A 21182-nucleotide genomic window follows, 5' to 3' on the forward strand; every position below is an offset into this window, starting at 1 on the left:
ACGCTGCGGAGTATAGATGCCTTAGAAGCTGAAATCTCAGATGTATGAGGGTTGAGAAAGCCCTGGGAAGGAAAGCACGTTCGTTCAATCCCACAGGGATTCTGCACATCCTCCCGGGCATCCCTTCCCTCCTCCCTGGGAAACACTTGTGAATTGTTGGCTGAAATGAAATTTTATCCCTAGTTTTAATTATCTTTTTATTTGGTGGCAAACTGTAGATTTCTATGACTGTCTCAAAAGTATTTAGAAAATGTGCTGGTATTTTCAGAATGTGAAACGAGTTTTTGAAGCTAGGCAGTGGGTTTGTTTCCAGAAGTGGACATTTCTGTAGCAGAACAGGGTGGGAGGCTTTTGGAAATGGGATGAAAATCAACATGATTTTTCTGAGAAGTGTCACAAACGAGAGACCTTTCAGAGTCAGAGTGCACAGCACGTTGTGGTGGCAGAGAGAGGAGCTCGAGCTGAAGAACCATGGAGACCTTGATGGTCTCTGCGTGATGGATGGAGATGGGGAGAACCCAGAAGGGACTGGCTGGGAGCGAAGGGGATAACCAGAAAAAAGACATCATGGCTTTATGCTGAGAATATAATAGGAGGAAGGTGAAGCAGCTCATTGAAACAAAATAAGCTGAGAAGGAAACGTGAGGATGTGGTGAAACACAAGAGAAACACGAATGAGCGACGTGCTGCGTGGGGACCGCTGGATGTACGTGAGGATTCGCTTCCCTGCGAGGAGCCCGTAACTGAGCTCAGCGGGAGTTGTTCTGGCGGCTGCTTGGAAACCTGCTTCTGGGGTGAATTGTGGAGTTTGTGTGCTTGTCTGGCAGCAGAGGGGGGTCCTTGGACTGCACAGTGAAGGATGGGTTGCTCCACCACTGCTTTGGCCAAGGGCACTACAGGCAGAGATGGCAGAGGGGAATGCGAGTACATGCTTATGTTTAAATGGCATGTGGAGACCTGGAAGTGTCGTGGGGAACTGCGGTGTGACACCTCTAAATGTCAGACTCTCTGAAACCCTTGAGATGTGCAGCGTGTTCTGTTCTCCCAACTCATGGTAGGGGAAGGGGCTCCAGCAAAGCAAGGGGATGAAGAGCAGGGCTGGTGGCTTTGTGACTGCAGCACCAGAGCTCCCTGCCCCCACCAGGAACCTGGTGGCAATGTTCAGCTGGCTCTTTGAAGGGTGACTTCTTTCTTGCATTAGATTAATCAAATGCTAATTTTGATGCTTGAAGAGGGGGTCAACCTACTGTCCAGGTTGCCCAAGCAGCAGAGGCAAATAGGTGCATCTGTAACACAAGTCATCTGACATTGAAATATGTATCTAGGAGTGATGGTTTGCACCCATGTGGGGTTGTCTTCTCACTGATAATTACAAAAGGAGTGTAAACAACTTTGTGCCTTTTGTGGCATTTTACCACAGCCAGCCATTTCACTACTGATGGTTTCAACACAAACAGCCAGTTTATGTTCATTCCCCCAGTCCCGAAATTCCTCAGTGTGCCACTCGGCTGCCAAAGTCTTCCCTTTTCTTCACAAGCACAGTGAAGTGCACTATTACTGTTTATTACTATTATACTTAAGTGCAGTATTTCCAAACTTCCTCACTACAGCAAAACACGGGAGCAGCATCACCAGAAAATACAGCAATTTAAGTAATGCACTGAGCTGGCTCCATCGTTTCAGAGGCTGTAGGTGCTGAGGGAAAGGCACAGCAGGGTGTTTAACCTTACAGCATATACGTATAGCTTATATGAATCATTTCATGTTATGAATCTTATATGAATCTTTTATGTTTTTCCTCCCAGCTTCCTGTAGCCATCTGATGAATTCTGAGTCTTGCTACCTGACATAAACATCTTACAGATGATACCCAAGTCAGGCTTGTGCCTTCCTGTATTTTGGTTCTTCCATCCTGGATGCTGGTGCTTTTGCATATGTGCAATAGGTTTCTTAAGTTTCATTGATGCAGGGTATTTTTTTTCCTTTAAATACAGATACAGATTTCTGGTATGTTGTAGCAATGGACCTTTTTCTGTGTGTGTGCCAGGCATTTATATGCAAAGTCGTTTGTGTACCAAATGCCTGCGTTGTGCATTCTGCTGTTACGGAACAAAACGCCACAGAATAAATGGCGGCAGGGTGCTGGTGTGTCTTGAGGCACAGAGGCAAACTGCGATCTTAACGTATTTCAGCCACTGCAGTTTGACGTTACATCTGTCAACTAATGCTGTTTAGATGAGCAGGTGCAAACACTTGCTGTTAGGTTAGTTTGGTGGAAAAACACACACTTTGAACACACTTGTTAGAACAGAACTAATGGCCACTTTTGGCTCCCAAAGGAGCTCTGCTCCCAGCTCTGTCCTGGCTCCGGCTCCTCCACACGGCTCTGGCCCCACGGCTCCGCTCTCGGCCCCGGCACAGCCCCCCTGCTCCTTCCCCACCTCTGCTTATCCCGGCGACCTGCGGCCGCCCAGCCCGCTGCCATCACCATTCCCCGCTCTCGCTGCACAGAAACCGAGCTGAGTTCACTCCTGGCGCTTCAACTTCACAGCAACAGGATTTTTCACAACCCGATGCTCCTTGTCTTACTCGGGAAAGGCGGCAGAGACTGGAATTTGACAGTCAGATCAGTTCGCTATGCTTTGCTTTCAGGCTTGACAAGAAGGGTGTGTGTAAAGCAGCCTGCAGCAGGCACGAGCTGGGAAACCGCAGTCAGTGTGTAGCTCAGATCTTTGTGCAGCTTCACTGAGTTCCCCCCAAATGCACCGGCAGGTTCCTCGAGCTGTCCCTCTGCCCTCCCAGCCTTCTCATGGCAGCAAAGCGAAGCACGTGCACCCCAGCCCAGCCCGCGGGGACGTGCCCCTGGCACCTCCCAGTTCACAGCCCGAGCTTCTCCAGAGCCGCTGTGACGTGCACACGGGGGCTGAGGTGACAAGGACCAGGCTCTGAGGCGCTGCCCCGCTACTGTACAAACTGCACGTGTGCTGCTTCCCTCCATACCCTGTGTAATTCTTCTGAACTGATTTCTCCCAAACAGAGCCTTACACCTGTGGAGCTTGTGGAATCCAGTTCCAGTTTTATAACAATCTCCTGGAGCACATGCAGTCCCATGCAGGTAAGCTGGGCACTTTGACTCGCTTAAAGCGGAGAATTAAATTCTGCGCTGATACCTGATCTTGACCCCGTTGTGTGTCAATGGAGCTTGTTTGCTCACGGTTTCCAAAGCCCCAGTAATTTTACCTGCGGAAAAAAAGATCCTCAGAGGCTGGAGCACATAGTGGCTGCACCAACGCAAGGCTCACGGTGTATCAGATATATTACTCCTTTCCATAGGAAGAGAGGGAAGGTGCCGTGCTAGCACACAGCACATCAAACTGCTCATTCCCTCAGTCCAAATGGGAGCGATTCCAAGGGAATGCTCGTTGTGTAAGCGTTAATGGGTGACTCCTACAGCAGATTAAATCCCTCCTCCGGCAACAAGGGTGGTTCTCATGGCAGCAAACAGAGCAAAAACGCTCGCAGGGCAGCAGAGCCGTTGCCCGCACGAGTCCTGTTCCGTGCTTGTGTCTCCCGGAGTTCTGCAAAGGATCGAAATGTGTTCTCAGAAGGAGAATTTGCCGTTTCATCAGTTGCGTTCATTTCTTTCCCAGCAATCTACAAAAGAAAATTCTGAGGAACGGTTGCACCACTTTGTTTCTAAGCCACATTTTTGGTTTTTATTTCCATACATGAGATGATTTTAAAGTTTCAAAGCCAAGGCTGGTTCAAAGACATATTCAAAAATTTAGAAATAGGATTTTTTTTTAATTTTGGCCTATTTTTTTTCTTTTTTTTTTTTCCTCTTGAGTGTAAATTCAAGTGAATTAACACAGGTATTCAGATTAATTCACCTTTGACAGACCTGTGTTCTCTGCCCTGTTGAGGTTTATGTTCGGTGCTTGCATTTGCCCTCAATTTACAGGCGAGCCCTGAAGGGCAAGAGGCTTGAGGAAAAGCACATTGTCCATTCAGCAGTAACTCTAATCAAAGCTCTTACCTTCTTCTGTGCGTTAGTTTTAGCACTAATTTTAATGAGCGTCCCTTGAGTTCCTCACCCGCACGGTTCCCCGGTCCCAGTTGAGTTCTCACTGGTGAATCGTAGCGCAGGCTTGGTGTGTTGTTCAGCAGCTGCTTTATTTATCATCTTTGTAACGTTATGAATAGACACTTCGGGTGGTTTGTTATCACGTGGTGTGAGGTTTGTGGATGTTATGTTCTGTTAGAGCAGAAGCTGGTTGATGTGCAGTGCTGTGACTCGGTGTGACTCCGCGCGGCACGGCGGCCGCCGTCACTCTGTGGTGGTGGGGTCTGTTCCTCTGTCTGTTGGTGGCGATTTCTGCTCGTTTCCACACTGCGTCCTGACCATCCTCTTCCTTCTTCTGGTCTCTGGTACTGAAAAACGGCATTTTGAGTTACAGCTCTTGGTGACACTGAGTAGAGGGACTGCGGAGGAGGGACCAAGGCCAAGGTGTCAAAGGGAAGAACAGCAATTCACTGGCAAGGTGTGAGCTGTTGAAAACGTTAAGCTAGTGCTGTCTGCAGCTTCTTCCTTCTGTGTTCTCCACAAATGACCCGTGGGCTCTGGGCTCGGTCACCTGGGTTACTCTGGACACAGAGATGGCTGGAGGGAGCAGGTGTTGGTGATCCAAGTCATGTAATGTCAGCATCCAACTCAAGATTATCCCTGTTAAACTCTGGATTTTCTCATCTCTGCCTGTTTGTAAGTCACCGTCTTTGCTTGGCTGCTTCCCCCACTGGTCCAGTGGCAGCAAGCTTGTCCATGTCTTCTTGAAGTGGTGTCAGCGAGGCTGCCCTGGGAAAGCAGCCGTCCCCTGCTGTGCCATCTCTGCCTGGTGCCTTTGCCAGCCCTGTGCTCCTGCCTGTTCCTTGGGAGGGAACAGCACCCTTTCCTCCAGATGGATGCCGCTGGGGGCAAGCAGCACCGTGTTTATGCTGTGGGCTGAGGGCAGACCAACATGAAGAGATGTAAGAGATGCAAGCGGCTTTGGGAGGTGTCCAGTTCTGGATATTGTGCTTAAGCAGAGCACCAGCAGAGCTTACACGGGACTTGCAGTGACTCCGGTCGCAGTTTGTTGCCTTTTAGACTGTCAGAGCGTGGGGATTTCCATATCCAAGATGGGCCCAACATCTCTGAGGTCTGGGGGTGTGGAGACAGCAGAGAATCCACATACTGGGGACACTGGTATAGGAGCCATTTAGACCGGTCCATATGCCTGACTCAAGGAATGTCTCACTGTGGGGATGCAGAGATACAAGAAGCCAGATGGGTCAAATATTCCCTCAGTTAATGTGTTCAGGAGTCCAGTTTGGCTTATCGTGTCTGACGCAAAGGGCTGGTCTCTTCCAACTAAATGTGACACATCCAGTGAGCTCCTTTGGTGGTGACTGAATGCAGGAAATGTGCTGCTGGCCTGGAGGAGCAAAACCAGGAACAAAAGTGGGGACATACTGGCTCTTAAGTCATGCAGAGGGCTGAGCCTGGAGGCTAGAAGGTAATAAGGAGAGATTATAGCTCCATAAAGCAGCTACACAATGAGAAGAAGCAATTAGAATGTAAATGGGAGGCTGAAAGGCAGAAATAGAACAGCAGAACACCAGGCAAAGGAATTTGTTCTGTAATTACAGTGTACAATATACAGCTCTGACTCCCTTTAGAGTACTTTGTTCAGGTCGAGTGCTACCATAGAATGCCCTTCCTACAATCTAGAGCTAAAAAATAAAAGGACGACTAGGCTGAACCTGGATTAAAGGATTGGAGGCATGAAGAGAAATTAGAGAACCATGATCTGTGTAGTTCACAGACTGCTCGATAAGTAAGATGAGGCTGAAACGCACAAATCTCATTAATGCCATATTGAATGTCAGTGGGTATTTCTACATTATAAATCCTCTGTTACTGTGAACTAGATAAAAGAGTTGGGTTGATGAAATATAGAGGGTTTCTCCCCCCACCTGCCCCTCACCAAAACAAGGAAGGCCTGAACCATGAACAGACTTAGTAAGCAACGTCGATCATTTTCCTTTGCCTACCCACAGACGTTTGGAGTTGAGGACAATGATGATATTGGCACAAGAACAATTGGTCTAAGCAAACGCTGGGGGAGAAGTGATCTGTTGTATCTGATCACTGGCATCCACTGGAGCACCCCCTGCTCCTCACGGCTCTTCCACACCTGCACACACTGACCTGTGGCTGCGGTCCCCAGGTACCAGCCTGGAGCAGGGACTCGCTGAGCACATACAGAATCCCAGAATGTGAGGGGTTGAAGGGCCCTGGAAAGCTCATGCAGTGCAATCCCCCCATGGAGCAGGAACACCCAGATGAGGTTACACAGGAAGGTGTCCAGGCGGGTTGGAATGTCTGCACAGAAGGAGACTCCACAACCTCCCTGGGCAGCCTGGGCCAGGCTCTGCCACCCTCACCGGGAACAAGTTTCTTCTCATATTTAAGCGAAACCTCCTGTGTTCCAGTTTGCACCCATTGCCCCTTGTCCTGTCACTGGTTGTCACCAGAAGAGCCTGGCTCCATCCTCCTGACACTCCCCCTTTCCATACTGATCCCCAGGAATGAGTCCCCCCTCAGTCTCCTCTTGTCCAGCTCCAGAGCCCCAGCTCCCTCAGCCTTTCCTCACACGGGAGATGCTCCACTCCCTCCAGCATCTTGGTGGCTGCGCTGGACTCTCTGCAGCAGTTCCCTGTCCTGCTGGAACTGAGGGGCCACAACTGGACACAATATTCCAGGTGTGGTCTCCCCAGGGCAGAGCAGAGGGGCGGGAGAACCTCTCTGACCTACTGACCACCCCCTTCTAACCCACCCCAGGTACCATTGGCTTCCTGGCCACAAGGGCCCAGTGCTGGCTCATGGTCACCCTGCTGTCCCCAGGACCCCCAGGTCCCTTTCCCCTACAATGCTCTCCAACAGGTCGTTCCCCAACCTATACATCCTTGAGATGCTCCCAGCATCTGCCCTGGTTCTGTCATAGCCCGGATTGCTCTCAGGTGTTGATCCAGCCTGTGCAGTGCCCTGACCTAATAATAACTGTACAATCTGTGCATCATCGGCCAGGTTTGTGAGTGCCCCAGCAGTTGAGCTGCTTAGATTCGAGAGGACGTGCTCATATGCAAGAGGGCACTGAAATTTGATCACGTCATTGTTTGTCTCTAGATCCTTGGGGGTCTCCCTTCTCTCACTGGTCATTGCTGCACATGGAGCTTTACCTTCTGTTTGTTCTGCCCAGCACCACATCAGCCTGTGTGTGCTGTAATAAGACATTTCTCTACTTCATGCTCACTCTCTGGAGCACTGGCGCAGCGTTCCTTTCACTGCATGCTGGTGTGCCTGGGCTGTAGATAATGCCACCTGAGCTGGTCAGCTTGGAATCCCTTTAGAATCAGTGTGGAAGAAGTCCCCATATTGAATGTCAGTGGGTGACATTCCCAGGTGTGGTGGGTTCACCCAGTGGGTGAACTCCAGGTGGGTTCAGAGCATGATGGATCTTACACTGCAAGAGGCATTTAGTTCTGCCTGGGTGAAGGAATCGCACACTTGAGCCCGTTTTGCACCACCGTAAGAGGAGCCCCAAGGGGCCACTTTGAAGAGAGGCATGTCTAATGGAGGTATCCAAAGTTAGGCGAGATGAGTCCAGCTGTGATGAGTAAAGGACCTGTTTTGTCTTTGATTTTAATTCCATCCTTCTGTTCAGCTTGGTCATCTGTCTCTCCATCTTTCTCCTTCCTCTTCCAGCTCTCTTCATTGTGCACTTTACTGTTGCTTCACAGCCTGTTGCAGAGCACAGTTTCATCATGAAGCATACTAAGAACTAGAAAACTTCCTCTAGAGGTTGGGGGGAAGTTCTTGGGGCACAGGAGGGGAAAGAAGGTAGATACAATACAGAATTTCCCAATCTTTATTACATTTCCATGAAAGGCCCCATCCGATTGGCAGCCAAAGTGTTTAGCTCAGTTCCATATACAGAAATGGGAGCATGAACACAGACCTGCAGAGCAGTCGCTATCTTTGCAGTCATAGGGAGGAACAATCTTTGATCACATTCCAGAAACTTGGTTTATTTTCATTTTGTTTCCAGTGCGAGGCAGCAGTGAGCAGCCCGAGAGGACATTGGCCCTTTCTACAGTGGGAGGAAACCATGCGTGAATACTGTAATAAAGTCCTCAAATACAGAGGAGTTGAACATAGCTTAAAAAACAAACTACTTAGCAGTAAAGCAAAGGGAAGCCACCTGTGGTGCAGAAAGAGGCAGTGAGGCAAAAGAAGGATAAATGCTTGTTACACCTGCTTTCATTTTGAAAAGAAGCAAATCGCACAAGTTGGGCTGCACGAGGAACATCTGTTCCCCTGGGTGTGCAGCTTCAGTGCACTGGGAGACATTTCTCAAGGTGTGTTGATGGCACCAGTGTCACTGAAGCACAGAAAAAGCCACTGTCATTTCAGCCCCATTTTGGAAGGTGATAGGCTGCAAGTCCACAGACAGTTTTGCAGGTGTCTGGCAGTACTGTGCCATCTCACATCTCACTGAAAACTGCTTAAAAGCTACAGAGAATGAAGCAGGTCGGTGTCACCTTATTTAAGGGAACCCTAAGTAAATGGTGGGTGCTGTTTCCCCTTCTTTGTGCTTTAAGCATTATTATCTTGTGCTTCTAACACCTGCCTGTCTCTTGCCCCACAGCTGACAACGAGAACAACATTGCCTCCAGCCAGCCCCGATCACCTCTAGCCGTCGTTGAAGAAAAGTGGAAACCACAGCTCCAAAGAAATAACGCCAACAACAGTACGTAGCGGTGTTTGCTCTTCCGTCCCGGGCTTACCTCCCCGCTTTGAACAAATGACTGCCACAGAGGGTGCAGTGGTGCTGGGCTTCGCACAGGGACATGGTCCTTGCCTGACTGCACTTAATTTCATCTGTAATTTGTGTACCATCCTGCAGAGCAGAGCACACATTCCCGTTACAGGAGTGCTCATAGGCAAGAAGTACTGGGAGCCCTGGGGAGGGAGGAGGAAAGGTTTGTAAGGAAGATGCATTTGGGAGCTCCTGGGAAAAGTTAACTTCTGATCCACGGTCAGATCTCCTGACCTGGGGTCAAAACATTAATCCAGCCGTTGTGGTGTGGCGCAGGCGCAGCCTGTCGCTCGCTGTGCTGACTTTAGCCCCAGCTCGTCCTGCAGGCTTGTAATTCACCAGAGGAAAAGGTAAAATACAGCCTGATGGGAAACCAGTTGCAGAACATGTGAGCTGAGCAGCCTTGGGAGAAAGGTGATACAAAAATGTGGTGCTGTTGCATTCTGATATCACCAAAAATGACATTCACCCTGCCCAAAGTCAGCCACAAGAAGTAGGAATGGTGGAGTTCAGGGAAGAAATGGAAGATTGGGCTTCAGCTTTATTTGAGATGGTGGAGGAAGTAACTCCTCTCAAAATAACTCTCCCAACAAAAAGGCTCAAATCACAAAAATCCTTAGCTGGGCTAAGCTGTGACCACCAGCCTGTCGACATGGATAGCAAACAGCACTCGTGGTTATAACTTGTCTGGGCAGTGAACACCGCACAGGTGCCATTGGTGAAGGCGCCAGATTGAGAGTAGCCAGTGTGTGCTTGGTCTCAGTCCCCACACCAGGGGCGGCGTGCAAATAAGCTCCTTGCTGCTCTAAGCAAGAGCAAGGCCTGTTCCTGGAGGTTCCTCTGTCCAGAAACCCCTGGGAGAAGAAATCCAGGGTTGGAGATGTCTGTTCCATCATCTGGGCCTGTTCCACCTCTTTGGGTCTCTCTGGGAACTGTTTTGTGACTTCCTCCTCTCTCCTGTCGCAGAGGAGCCATGCTCACATGGTGCTTTCTCTCCCTCCTTGTATTTCACTGCAGCGTCCACGAGCGGTTCGGTAGGGAACAGCGCGATCCCGGAGAAGGAGCGGCAGAACATTGCCGAGAGGCTCCTGAGGGTGATGTGCACTGACCTCGGGGCTCTGAGCGTGGTGAGCGGGAAGGAATTCATCAAGCTAGCGCAGACCCTGGTCGATAGCGGAGCTCGCTACGGTGCCTTCTCTGTCACCGAAATCCTTGGCAATTTCAACACACTGGCTCTGAAGCATTTGCCTCGGATGTACAACCAAGTGAAGGTGAAGGTCACCTGCGCCCTGGGCAGCAATGCTTGCCTTGGCATCGGTGTCACTTGCCACTCGCAGAGCATTGGCCCCGATTCTTGCTACATCTTGACAGCTTACCAGGTGGAAGGCAACCACATCAAGAGTTACGTCCTGGGAATTAAGGGCGTAGATATTCGCGATAATGGTGATTTTATCCACCACTGGGTACAGAACGTGCTGTCGGAGTTTGTGATGTCAGAGATCAGGACGGTGTACGTGACAGACTGCAAAGTCAACTCCTCTGCGTTCTCCAAGGCAGGCATGTGCTTGCGTTGTTCGGCCTGTGCCTTGAACTCGGTAGTGCAGAGTGTGCTGAACAAGCGAACACTACAGGCTCGCAACATGCACGAAGTGATCGAGCTCCTGAATGTCTGTGAAGATCTGGCGGGATCCACAGGCCTCTCGAAGGAGACCTTTGGCTCCCTGGAAGAGACCTCTCCTCCGCCCTGCTGGAACTCGGTCACCGACTCCCTCCTGCTCGTCCACGAGCGCTACGAGCAGATCTGCGAGTTCTACAGCAGGGCCAAGAAGATGAACCTCATCCAAAACCTGAACAAACACCTGCTCAGCAACCTGGCGGCCATCTTGGCGCCGGTCAAGCAGGCGGTGATTGAGTTGAGCAACGAGAGCCGGCCCACCTTGCAGCTGGTCTTGCCCACCTACGTCAAACTGGAGAAACTGTTCACTTCCAAAGCTAACGATGCTGGCGTGGTCAGCAAACTCTGCCACCTCTTCTTGGAGGCGCTGAAGGAGAACTTCAAAGTTCATTCGGCACACAAGGTAGCCATGATCTTAGACCCTCAGCAGAAGCTGCGGCCCGTCCCACCATACCAGCACGAAGAGATCATCGGCAAGGTCTGTGAGCTGATCAACGAGGTGAAAGAGTCCTGGGCAGAAGAAACAGAATTTGAACCTTCAACCAAGAAGCCTCGGGCAGCAGGGGAAGCCACAGCAGCTCAGGAAGAAGATTGGTTCGGGAAAAATGAAGTCTATGATTATTTGCAAGAACCTCTCTTCCAGGCCACCCCTGACCTGTTTCAGTACTGGTCGTGTGTTACCCAAAAGCATACAAAACTAGCCAAGCTAGCCTTTTGGCTCTTAGCAGTGCCTGCTGTTGGTGCCAGAAGCGAATGTGTAAATATGTGTGAGCAGGCTCTCTTAATCAAAAGGAGACGACTACTCAGTCCAGAAGACATGAACAAACTCATGTTTTTGAAGTCCAACATGCTTTAAGACTGTCTTTTAATTAAAACAAAACTTTAAAACACTGTTCCAAACAAAGAAAAAGAATTTTAAGTTCTAAACACTGTGGACCTCATTATGAATGCCCCTGGAAACCAAGTGCTTTTTTATATATATATAAAAATATAAATATATATAAAATTAAGTTTGAAAGGAAAGCTGAGCACGTGAGAGACACGGCCCTCTGCCAGAACGTGCTCCTTTCCATAGATAGTGTGTGGACTTGACAGACTTTCTAATGTTTTCAAGTGGGCAGACCAATGGGAGGCTGATGTTCTAAAGTCTTCAGGCAGCTGAGATCTAAAGTGACTTGAAGTTTCTTTTGTTCCTCCTCCACCCCACCTTTCCTCCCGTCCCCTGGGCCATCTTCCCATGGATAATCAGACTACAGTGAACAGACCAGTTCTGCACTGGCCTTTGCTCCTCTGAAGAGCTGTACACCTTGAGGGCGTTTGTCTGCATGTTATCAGGGCAGCTGTGTTTCATGAACACACCGTTACCTTTACAAATCAGGAAGGGAGACTTTAAAGGGGTTTTTTAATTTTATTTGTAACTTTTTCTTATACATTTTTTCCAAAAGTTACACTGCTGTCTCCACTCCCAGTTTTGGGTTCATCATGTTAACTAGGGATGTAAAGTTTTATTTAAAACTAAGAGAAATGGTTCGTTGCAGAAAACGTCTGTTACATTTCTTGGATTGATTTTTTTCCAGCATAACTTCTTTTCTCAATTCCCAATGTTGATCAGCTTCTCTGTGAATTTTGCCAGTCGGGGCTTCTCAAACTTGTTCTGGAGTAGCCCATTTACAATTTAATAATATCCTTATGGGAACCACAGCAGTTGCTTTTATGGAAAAGCTAAAAACCAGGCAAATGAAGCGAGTGGTGATAGCACAGGTGTCTCTGGGCCACCAGCAAGCTCGCCAGGCTCTGCCGGCTGCCATTGAGAACCCTCGTACCTAAACCTGCTGCAAAAAGGTTTCTCAGTGCACGCACTCAGAACAACCCTCCCAAGGCCAAGGACAAACCAAGGTGTATGATTTTCAGGGGAACAAAGATCAGTTTTGTCAAACTGGGGTTTGAAGGAAGCTTAAAGAAGTGCATGGGCTCAAAAATCCTTCTGAATGTAAGTGCTCCTGATTGAGTGCAAAGAATATCTTCCCGTTTTATTTCGAATGGTTCCTCTAGTAGCACGAATGTCTTTTTAATACCTACAGTGCATTACACTACTTGTTACGTTGCCGAGTCATTCTGGCTAGGAAGGCCACGGGCCCTTGAGCGTTCACACTTACTGGCTCACCCCAAATGCAATTAGAGATCATCGTAACCCAGAAACACCTCAGTCACTCTGCTGTCCCCCCAGCCAGGGCTCCGCTGTGTCTGGTGCCCATCAGCACAGCTCAGGGGCTGCCGGACGGGATCTCTGCAGGCTGTCAGGTTCGGACAATTCCCAACTGCTGGTGCCAAACTGTTAATTTTTCATCACTGGGACTTGTATCCTGGAGGCAAATTGAAGCAAATTCTCATTTTTGCAGTTGTCTCTCCTGCTTGCAGCAGTGTGCTCCAGAGCTGCCGTCCCAGGGGCCGCAGCAGCGTCGGGGGTTCGGGAGGAAGGACTCGCTCGGCTCCGAGCAGGCTGGAGCCCTTCGGCAGCGCTGGGTGTTCGCTGGTTGCTGACGATGCGGTGGTGAGACCGGGACTCTCTTATAAGTGCTGCTCTTAAACAGGTGTTAAACCAAGATCCCACCTGCTCATCTCTGGTTGTAGTGAAAGTTGCAGGTCCCAAGACATGAGAAATGGCAAATCTTATCTCTCAGGCTTTGTGTTCAGATGCCTTGAACCTGACAGGCTCTACCTGACAGCTTCACTGCCGTGGGCTCAGCCAGGGGCACAGTTTGTGTGCTGGAAACCTTCTCTAGGTCAAGGTTACTGAGGGTGGCTCTTTGCACCCTTTTCAGCCTGGAGACGACCTACTAGCTTTGGTCTAGCACTTGTGTTGACCTCTCGGCACCGTTACTGGCATCAGGGCAAAACCAGTTGTCTCCTAAATGTCAGTTTTGCATGTAGACATGGTCTGCAACCCACGGGCAGCTGCAGGGGCACTGGAATTTGAGCAGCCAAGGCGGAGGCACTTGGGCATCTGATTTCTCTGGCAGTGGCTTTGGCAACTGGAGGTGTTGGTTGTAGGGCCAGCTTCTCCTCTTCCTGGTTTTATTTTCTCCCATACAAACCCTGCTTGCCCGGCTACTAGTTGGGTCCATCTGTTTGCACTTCTAGTGCAGGAGAAACCAGTAACAACCAATAACTAAGTCTCCAACTACAAACAAAAAACCCAAGTGAGATGTGTGCCGGTAACAGAGCGTTTGTGCTGTGCTGCTGTTCCCACTGAAAAGCACAAGGTATTCTGCGGAGAGAAAACTCGGCATCTGTGAATCCAAAGCAAGATTAACTTCTGAGGCTGCAGAGCGTGCACCGTGCAGCTCAGCTGATGGGCAGGATGGGGACAGGGTTTGTAGTTTTTTCTCCTGATGGCACATTACCCCTTTTTGCTTGGTTTACCTGAGACGTCGGGAGACACTCACGAGTTCCCTGATGCTCAGGCAGACGTGTAGAACACTCGCACTCCTTTGGAAAGAAAGCCTCAAACCCTAACCCTCCTTTGCTAAGGGACAGGTTGGCAACTTCTGTGGGATTTGCTAACTCAGGCTTGTTGTGTTGTCTCTCTGCAAGGCATTAAGGGTGGGACAAAGCAGAGTTACTGGAGGTTTAAAGCCCTGGAATTGAGAATGAGGTAGAATTGCGGTCATTCATGCAGCCGTTTGATGCCAGGCTGTGCACAGAGGTTGGCTGGACCTGGTTACAGACCCAGGTTGTGCGAATGGGGAGGACACAGCCACCCCAAATCCCAGCCTGTCTCCCCTAACCCTGTCTGCAGTCTGGTTTTGGTTGTGGTTTTCTTGCTGGGACAGCCAAATAGACTGACTGGCCCCGTCTCCCATCCGAGTACCTGCCCCTGCACCACAACTGTGGTTATAGTTGCACTAGTGATGGATGTTAAGCAAACATACAGCGTTGTCTGGTAGATGCGATTCTCCCAAAGACTTAAAAACTCAGCTTAGCAGCTGAAAAAGCAAAGTAAATCCCTAAGCCCTAAAATGGCACGATCTGGAAAGTCAGTGAGAAGAGGAGCTGGTTGGCCAGCCCCCTTTGCAAGTCTGTGGAAGGAGCCGCAGCTCTTCCCGAGTCTTAGACGTGGTTACAGGGTGTTCTGCTCGAGCTGTTCCTGCTGTGTCTGCTCACTGCCCGACTTCTGTGTGGTTAACTTAATGCTGCTTTAAAAGGAGAGAAGCACATCTGGAGCACATGTATTTACCCTAAATGCTTTTGCTCCTGTTTCTCCTTCCCTCTTCAAGACTTGGATTTGCATTCTAGGGATCATGGATACTTTACCAAGGTCTCAATTCTGGAAGCTTTTAATTTGCCAGGTTAGTCCAACCCAAGCTCTTCTGTGATTCTGTTCTGCGATTGCCTCGGTGGTTTGGAGCAGCACTGGTGGTGGACAACCAGAGGGGAAGAGGCTCTGCTAGTTTGGCCAGAGCTGCCATGAGGTCCTGCTCCCTTTGAGCTGGGAGGAGAGCTCCTCAGAGCTGGGATCATCCTCTGGTAGGTCACGTTGGGAATTTGCCTTCTGCTTGTTGCCTTTACTTGTGCTGGAGAAATGTGTTGGGATAAAAAATGGTGTATGTGTCCTCCAGGCATTCCTTTTGTATCTGCCAACCTTGCAGACTTCTCTTGCTGACTTCACAGTTTGCTTTGGGGGGTTATGATCTTCAGGTGGGGAGCAAGCACCAACAGGAGACAAACTGTCTTCCAGTCCTGTCTGAAGATCCTTGTTACTAGAAAACTGAGAAAGTGGGATACAGAGGCAGAGCTCTTTGAAACAGAAGGTTGTTTCTGAGTGAGTATGGCAGCCAGAGGGTCAGTGGAGAACACGGGGCCCAGAGTTGTCCCCTGTCTGTCTCTTCTCGCCGTGTCTCTAGCAGCTGATAGCAGTTGTGCTCTCCCTTCAAGAGAGGCTCGGTATCTTGCACCTGGGTTGTTTTCAGATGGAAGTAAACTTGTTAAAGCTCTGTGTCTGTTCTAAGAAAACTGATTTGGTTGTGTTTGAACTAGTGCAATCTGGAGAACTTTCTGTTAAAGCCAACCATGGGCTCAGGTTTTGTCTAATATGTCTGTTAATTGCTGGTTAAACCAGTTTAACTTAGATTGGTTTAAGCATCAACCACCTGCACTGGTGTAACTGCGCTTGCTGGGTGTTCTCCCACTGGTCAGAGAACGTCCCCAAGCAGCTCAGGGAGTCGTGACCCTTCCATGGATTTTGCAAATGAAGTTGTGGCAGATACTCTCAAAGCTCGGGAATCACTGAAAGTAGAGGGGAGACACTTCTAAAAGTTGCTTGAGCTCTAAATTGCGGTATCTGAGTTAATACAGCGTTGAGATGTCTCAGGTTGGCTGGTTGGGTTTTCACCGACTGCTCGCAATAACATGAAAGGTTTGGCGTGAGAAGAAATGATGTATGTTCACCTTGGTGGGTGAGTCCCCTCCACCTCGCCTGCTCTGAGGGACCTTTTCCACCTTCCAGATCCCGCGGTAGCCGCGTCAGGGCAACGTGTTGCACAGGAGCAGGGCGACTGAGACTCGGTGCCGCTTGGAGAACGCCGTGTGGATTTCCAGGCAGCACCAAGTTACGGTAAATCAAAAGACAATAAAAAGGCAGCCAAAAAGTTACTCAAAGGCTGGGAGCGCTGCGTTGTGCTGAGGAAGGGCTGATCTCTAATTGCATCTCTCTGGCTGAAGGAGGAGAGGAGCTCCCGTGGGCATTCAGAGGGAGCACACGCAGGAGGGGGCGAGGTGTTGCCTATGGAACAATTAGAAGTAATGGGATGAAAATGAACAAAAAGACACTAAAGGCAGGTTCTGGGAAACCTTTACAGTGAGGAGAAATCTGTTCATCTGGGAGGAGTCTGTTACGGGAGCGTTTTTTGAGCCCAGGCCGCACAGCTGCACGGAGCACACTCCTTAGGGCACAGGCTGCGTTGGGCCTTGCCAAGAGAAACGCAGCTGAGCAATGATTCCTGCGTGTCGAGTCCCGTCCTGCCCCGTGGGTCCAGGAGGGTTCACAGAGCATCTTCCTCTGCGTCCTCCTCGCCACCGGCACCAGACCCCTCCCAGCACTCCAGTACGTACATGAACCAGGTTTCAGAAAGGAGGGAGGTGGCTGATGGGCAGAAGGGGCAGAGGAGCAAACACCAGTTGAGGAGCAAACGTCTTGTCAGCCCTTACAGTGCCAAGGTGGACAAATCGGGGTGGGGGAGAGTATTCAATGTTTTGCTGCTTCTGCTGTGCATTTTCTGCGCTACACCATGATCTTGGATCAGTTGGGAATACCCCGAGACACTGGCTGAGACTCCAGGTCCTGTGTCAGGTACTTGACGATGTCGCCCCGTAGCAATAAGAGCTCCCTTTTCCCAGCGCGGGGCCTGTCCCCACGCCACGGGCTGTCACCTCCCGGGGGCCTCTGGAAACATTACTGAGCAAAACGAGCAGTAGTGAAGATCCGGAGAGGTAAAGCCAAGCACAGCTCCGAGTCAAATGCCTCGTTAGTCCTGTGGGATAGTGTGCTTATGCTAGGCCAGAAATGGTGAACCAATGAGAGTGTATTGCCCTGAAATTTAATTTTATATATTGAATGTTTGAGGGATTTCTGTTTAATTTTGGTTTCTGTTTGGCTGGTTAGTTGGGTTTTTTACTACTCCTTTGTTTTATAACTTGACGGAAGAGTTTTGCTCACATTAGACAACAGTGTAGACCCTTTAGGGTTAATGACCTGTAGGCAGCTGAGTTTGAATTTTTTAGAATAGCTCCTGGAATGGGTCACAGAAACGGCTCATGGATGCACAACAGCGACCACTGACTGAAGGATTCTCTCCCTTCCCATCGCTGGCGCGTCCCTGGCAGTGGTGAGCGTGTCCGGTACCGGGTGAGCGGCGCAGCCTTAACGAGACGAGTATCCGGCAGTGAGTTGATGAGAACAGGCATGTCAAACCCTTGCTTTTTACAACCAAAGTTCCTTAAAAAGACACTCCCAGCCTCATCAGCGCTTGTTTTCAGTCTTTGGGGGGTTCTTGTGGCGGTCTCTGCAATGGCTGTGTATTCTGGAAGGTGCAACAGCCTTAGAAGCTGTTTTCCACAGTCCCTTTGAACTCATTGGGACTTTAATTTTATTGGTTTTGTAATTATTTAAAAGGAAAACTGATAGCGGATGAACTGAAGCATTGGTGACAGGTGACTAGCCAAGGCTGTCGGTCCAGGAGGAACACACAGCGTCCAGAGGGCAGGACTCCGGTCCGCGCCGTAGCCAGAACGTGTCGTGCCGACAAACTGAACCGTCAGGAGATCCTTGTTTGCAGCCAGTCCGAAAAGAGAAGCTGTTCCTCCTTCCTATGTTCATTTTTCCAAACCTCCCGTTGGGAGCTGAATTCTTGTTGTTTCATCAAGCAAACAATTAACGTTCTCCTCTCCCTCCTCCCCACCCCTCCCCTCGGTGACTCGTGTGCGTTTCCTTCCTTTCTGTAGATGCAGATGTTCTAGGCAATACCACAGATGCACCTGCGTGTGTCTCTACCTGCGAGTGCAAGAATCTCATGTCATCTTAAAAAATACAAAAAAAAAATATACAAAAAATATACAAAAAATATCTTTTTTAGGCCAGAGTTTTCTACAGGTATTAATGAATATTTTTCTTAATCCTTATAAGTTTTATGTGTTTAATATTTCTTAATACCGGTAGCATTAATTTATACTTTTGTAGCAACACAATATTTTTATAAACCGCCACCGCTGGCTTTGTCTTCATAACGGGGAAAAGTGCGGGCAGCTGGCCCCGCGCTGAACCATGTACTGTATTTAAAAGGTTATCTAATGTCACACTTGCTGTGTTAATAAACAAAACAAAACCTGTTTGAAGTCTCATGTATTGTTGGTGTGGATCGAATGACTCAATAGAGAGCAATATTGCACGGGGTTGAGTTGCTGATTTTCGTTGTGATATATGAACGCTTGAGGCCAACTCAAGTTCTTCTGGTTTTCTTTTTAGGATTTTGTTTTGTTTCGTTTCGGTTTTTTTTTACAGCTAAATAAATTCAGTGCTGTTTGAAACTTAGACTGACGTCAAATGAAAAGGATTATTAAAGAAAAAATAAATCAAGGTGTTTAAATGTTGCTGTTTTTACAAGTCTGTTGCTGTCTGAATGGAAATATTCCACAAGAGAGGAGGAATAGTTCCACTTAGTTTCCAAACGAGCTGAGCGCTCCGGGCTCAGTTATTTGGAGATAACTTAGAGACATGTTTCTGCAACATTCTTTTCAGAGTTGATGCCAAGGCAGAAGACAAACTGTAACTGTAAGAGAGCATCCGTTGCTTGAGGATTTTCATGTCAGTGTTGTATTTATGGTTTTACAATAAAACAACCTTTAGGAAAAAAAAAGTGTCTGGGGTTTTCTATTTTTCAAGCACGCGAATGGGGCATCACCCCGTGCCGAACGTCTTGTTGGGAAGAGGGAAAACGGCCGTGAAAGCGGCGTAATCTCAGCACCGGTCTCTGATGGACCTTGTCGGCTGTACAACTCCACGGCGGGTTCTTCCCGCATCCCGAGCGCTTTCCGGAGCATCTCGTGCCTCGCGCTTGGTTGCCGGTACAGTGAACCTGCTCCTCTGGTGCCACCGGGACCTTCATTGCAGCAGAACCTGCTCCAGGTCGGCTTGGCCCACCAGAGGGGTTGGTCGGTGTGTTGTAATGCAGGATTTGTATTCACACCACCAGGACAGGTTTGGATCAGCTGGTTTTTATGCTGCTAAAGCACTGCAAGCTGATACCAAGCAAGGTAGTCTTAACTGACATACACCGTGTTTCTGCCCAACTGGTCAGAGGTTGTCATTTGTATCAGTAGATCCACCTGCAGATTGCTTTCAGGCCAGGAGAACAGGTGCATTTGGGCCCTGAGTGGGCTTTTTGCACAAGGCAAAGCCCTCGGCAGCTGTTTATAAAGAGCCAAAATCAGAAAGGCGCAGAAACCTTTGCCTAGAGGTTGTATCAGCCTTGACCTGCATTGGTGTCTCATGGGGATGCGCTGGTGAACAGGGTCCCTGCAGGAGCTGAGCCCTACTGATGCTCCTTGGAGCTCCAAGACCCTCCTGCAGGTGAGCCAGAAACAACCAGGGGATCGTCCCATGTGGAACAAGCACAGAGACCAGGGTTTGACGGAGGAGAAGACCAGGCTGACTGCTGGACAATCCAAGGTGCGTTGTCTGTTGCCCTTGTATCCTTCTCTTTGACCTACTTTAATATCCTTTGGGGTTTTCTAACCTTGCCCCTCACCCCCTCAAAAAAAACAAAGTTTAATAAAGGCAAGGAAAAAAATAACTCTGCTTGAGAATTAGGAAATTTGTAGTTTGTTAGCTGGAAGAAGAAAATACATGGAATGGTGATAGGTCTGGCAGTTGGATAAACTCTCTTCGTTAGTAGTGAAGTGTGAAGATAAGCCACAGTAATAACTACAGTGATCAGAATATAATGGTAAGAATGGCCATAGCTTTGCAGTAGGTTTGATGTAAAAGTGATTTCACTAAACGGTGAGATGAGGTCTCTCACACCCTAACCAGATAGGAGTTAGGATTTGTTTGAAAAATCTAAATATGTCAAGGGGGTGATGTGTCACCAAAAGGCACAGAGGACCAGAGGACCATGCTCCTTGGCACGGCACGGTCTCCTCGCACTGAATCATACTTTTTGCTGAACCCATTTAAAGGGATAAAAAAGATTGCAAATGGAAGCGTTAGAGACTTAAGCTAATCCTGTGTTACTTCCGGTTCTCTAATTTCTGCCTTAATGTGACACAACTACTTTAGCCTTAGTATGAAAGGAAATGGTGGCTCAGAATTCAGGTTCTTGGGGTATCCTGTAGTTTCCTCTCATTTCAGAAGGACTGATGAATCTAGCAGAACTAGATTTTAACTGATTTAACTCGCCACTTCTAATCAGATCTTTGACCATTTACCTTCTGTGGAGTTTTGTTCGTGCTGAGATCCCATGTGGGAGCACAGTGAGGAGCAGGGTGCAAGTGCCCAGGTGTGTTACACGACAGCCTGAGACGTCCTGTGCAGGTAAAGCCTCTGTACGTGTGTGTGGGGTGTGCGGGGTGGCCGTGTGCCCCCTGGGACGTGTGGCTGAGCAGTCAGTACATCCTGACCCGCTCTGTAATGTCTCTGACCCGGTGTTTGCAATTCCTGCTTCTTGCTGCTTCTCCGTCACCCGCCAGCACGAGGGCGGCTGCTCACAGAGGGACCTGAGCAGGGTCCCAGCAGCCTGAGTGGGACGGGCAGGGCGGGCCCGGAGGTCACAGCCCGGCTCCACCAAGGGTCCAGAGCAAGATCCTGGTGATGAGGCAGGTCTGGGGTCAGGCTGGGGAGCCAACCTGCATCTCAGGGGTGGGATCTGGTGAGGGCAGCCGGGGTCAGACACAACCAGGCCCAGGGTGGTGGGACAGGGTGGAGGTCAAGCTGGGAAGTGACTCTGGTCAGAGGTCAGGTCAGCCAGGTGTGGGCTGGAGCGTAGCTCAGGACAGCGACTGAAGGTCCAGAGCTGAGCTGAAATGGTGCTCCTGGG

General features: G+C 49.3%; 1 protein-coding gene across 26 annotated transcripts in view; it reads left to right on the forward strand.

Moving 5' to 3' along the window:
- ZNF618 (zinc finger protein 618) overlaps nt 1-19004 on the forward strand; it is a 170078-nt gene extending 151074 nt beyond the window's left edge. For 21 of the 26 annotated variants that reach the window (XM_065036115.1, XM_065036131.1, XM_065036116.1 and 18 more), the window contains 3 exons: nt 3038-3115; nt 8748-8849; nt 9936-19004. In XM_065036115.1, coding sequence (XP_064892187.1) covers nt 3038-3115; nt 8748-8849; nt 9936-11449 — 1694 coding nt within the window. In that variant the 3' untranslated portion in view covers nt 11450-19004. The remainder of the gene's footprint in view (nt 1-3037; nt 3116-8747; nt 8850-9935) is intronic. The other 5 variants (XM_065036134.1, XM_065036120.1, XM_065036121.1 and 2 more) reach the window with 1 other exon arrangement.
- Nucleotides 19005-21182: the final 2178 nt, after the last annotated feature.

Source organism: Columba livia, chromosome 19, assembly GCF_036013475.1.
Source record: "Columba livia isolate bColLiv1 breed racing homer chromosome 19, bColLiv1.pat.W.v2, whole genome shotgun sequence".
Taxonomy (NCBI): domain Eukaryota; kingdom Metazoa; phylum Chordata; class Aves; order Columbiformes; family Columbidae; genus Columba; species Columba livia.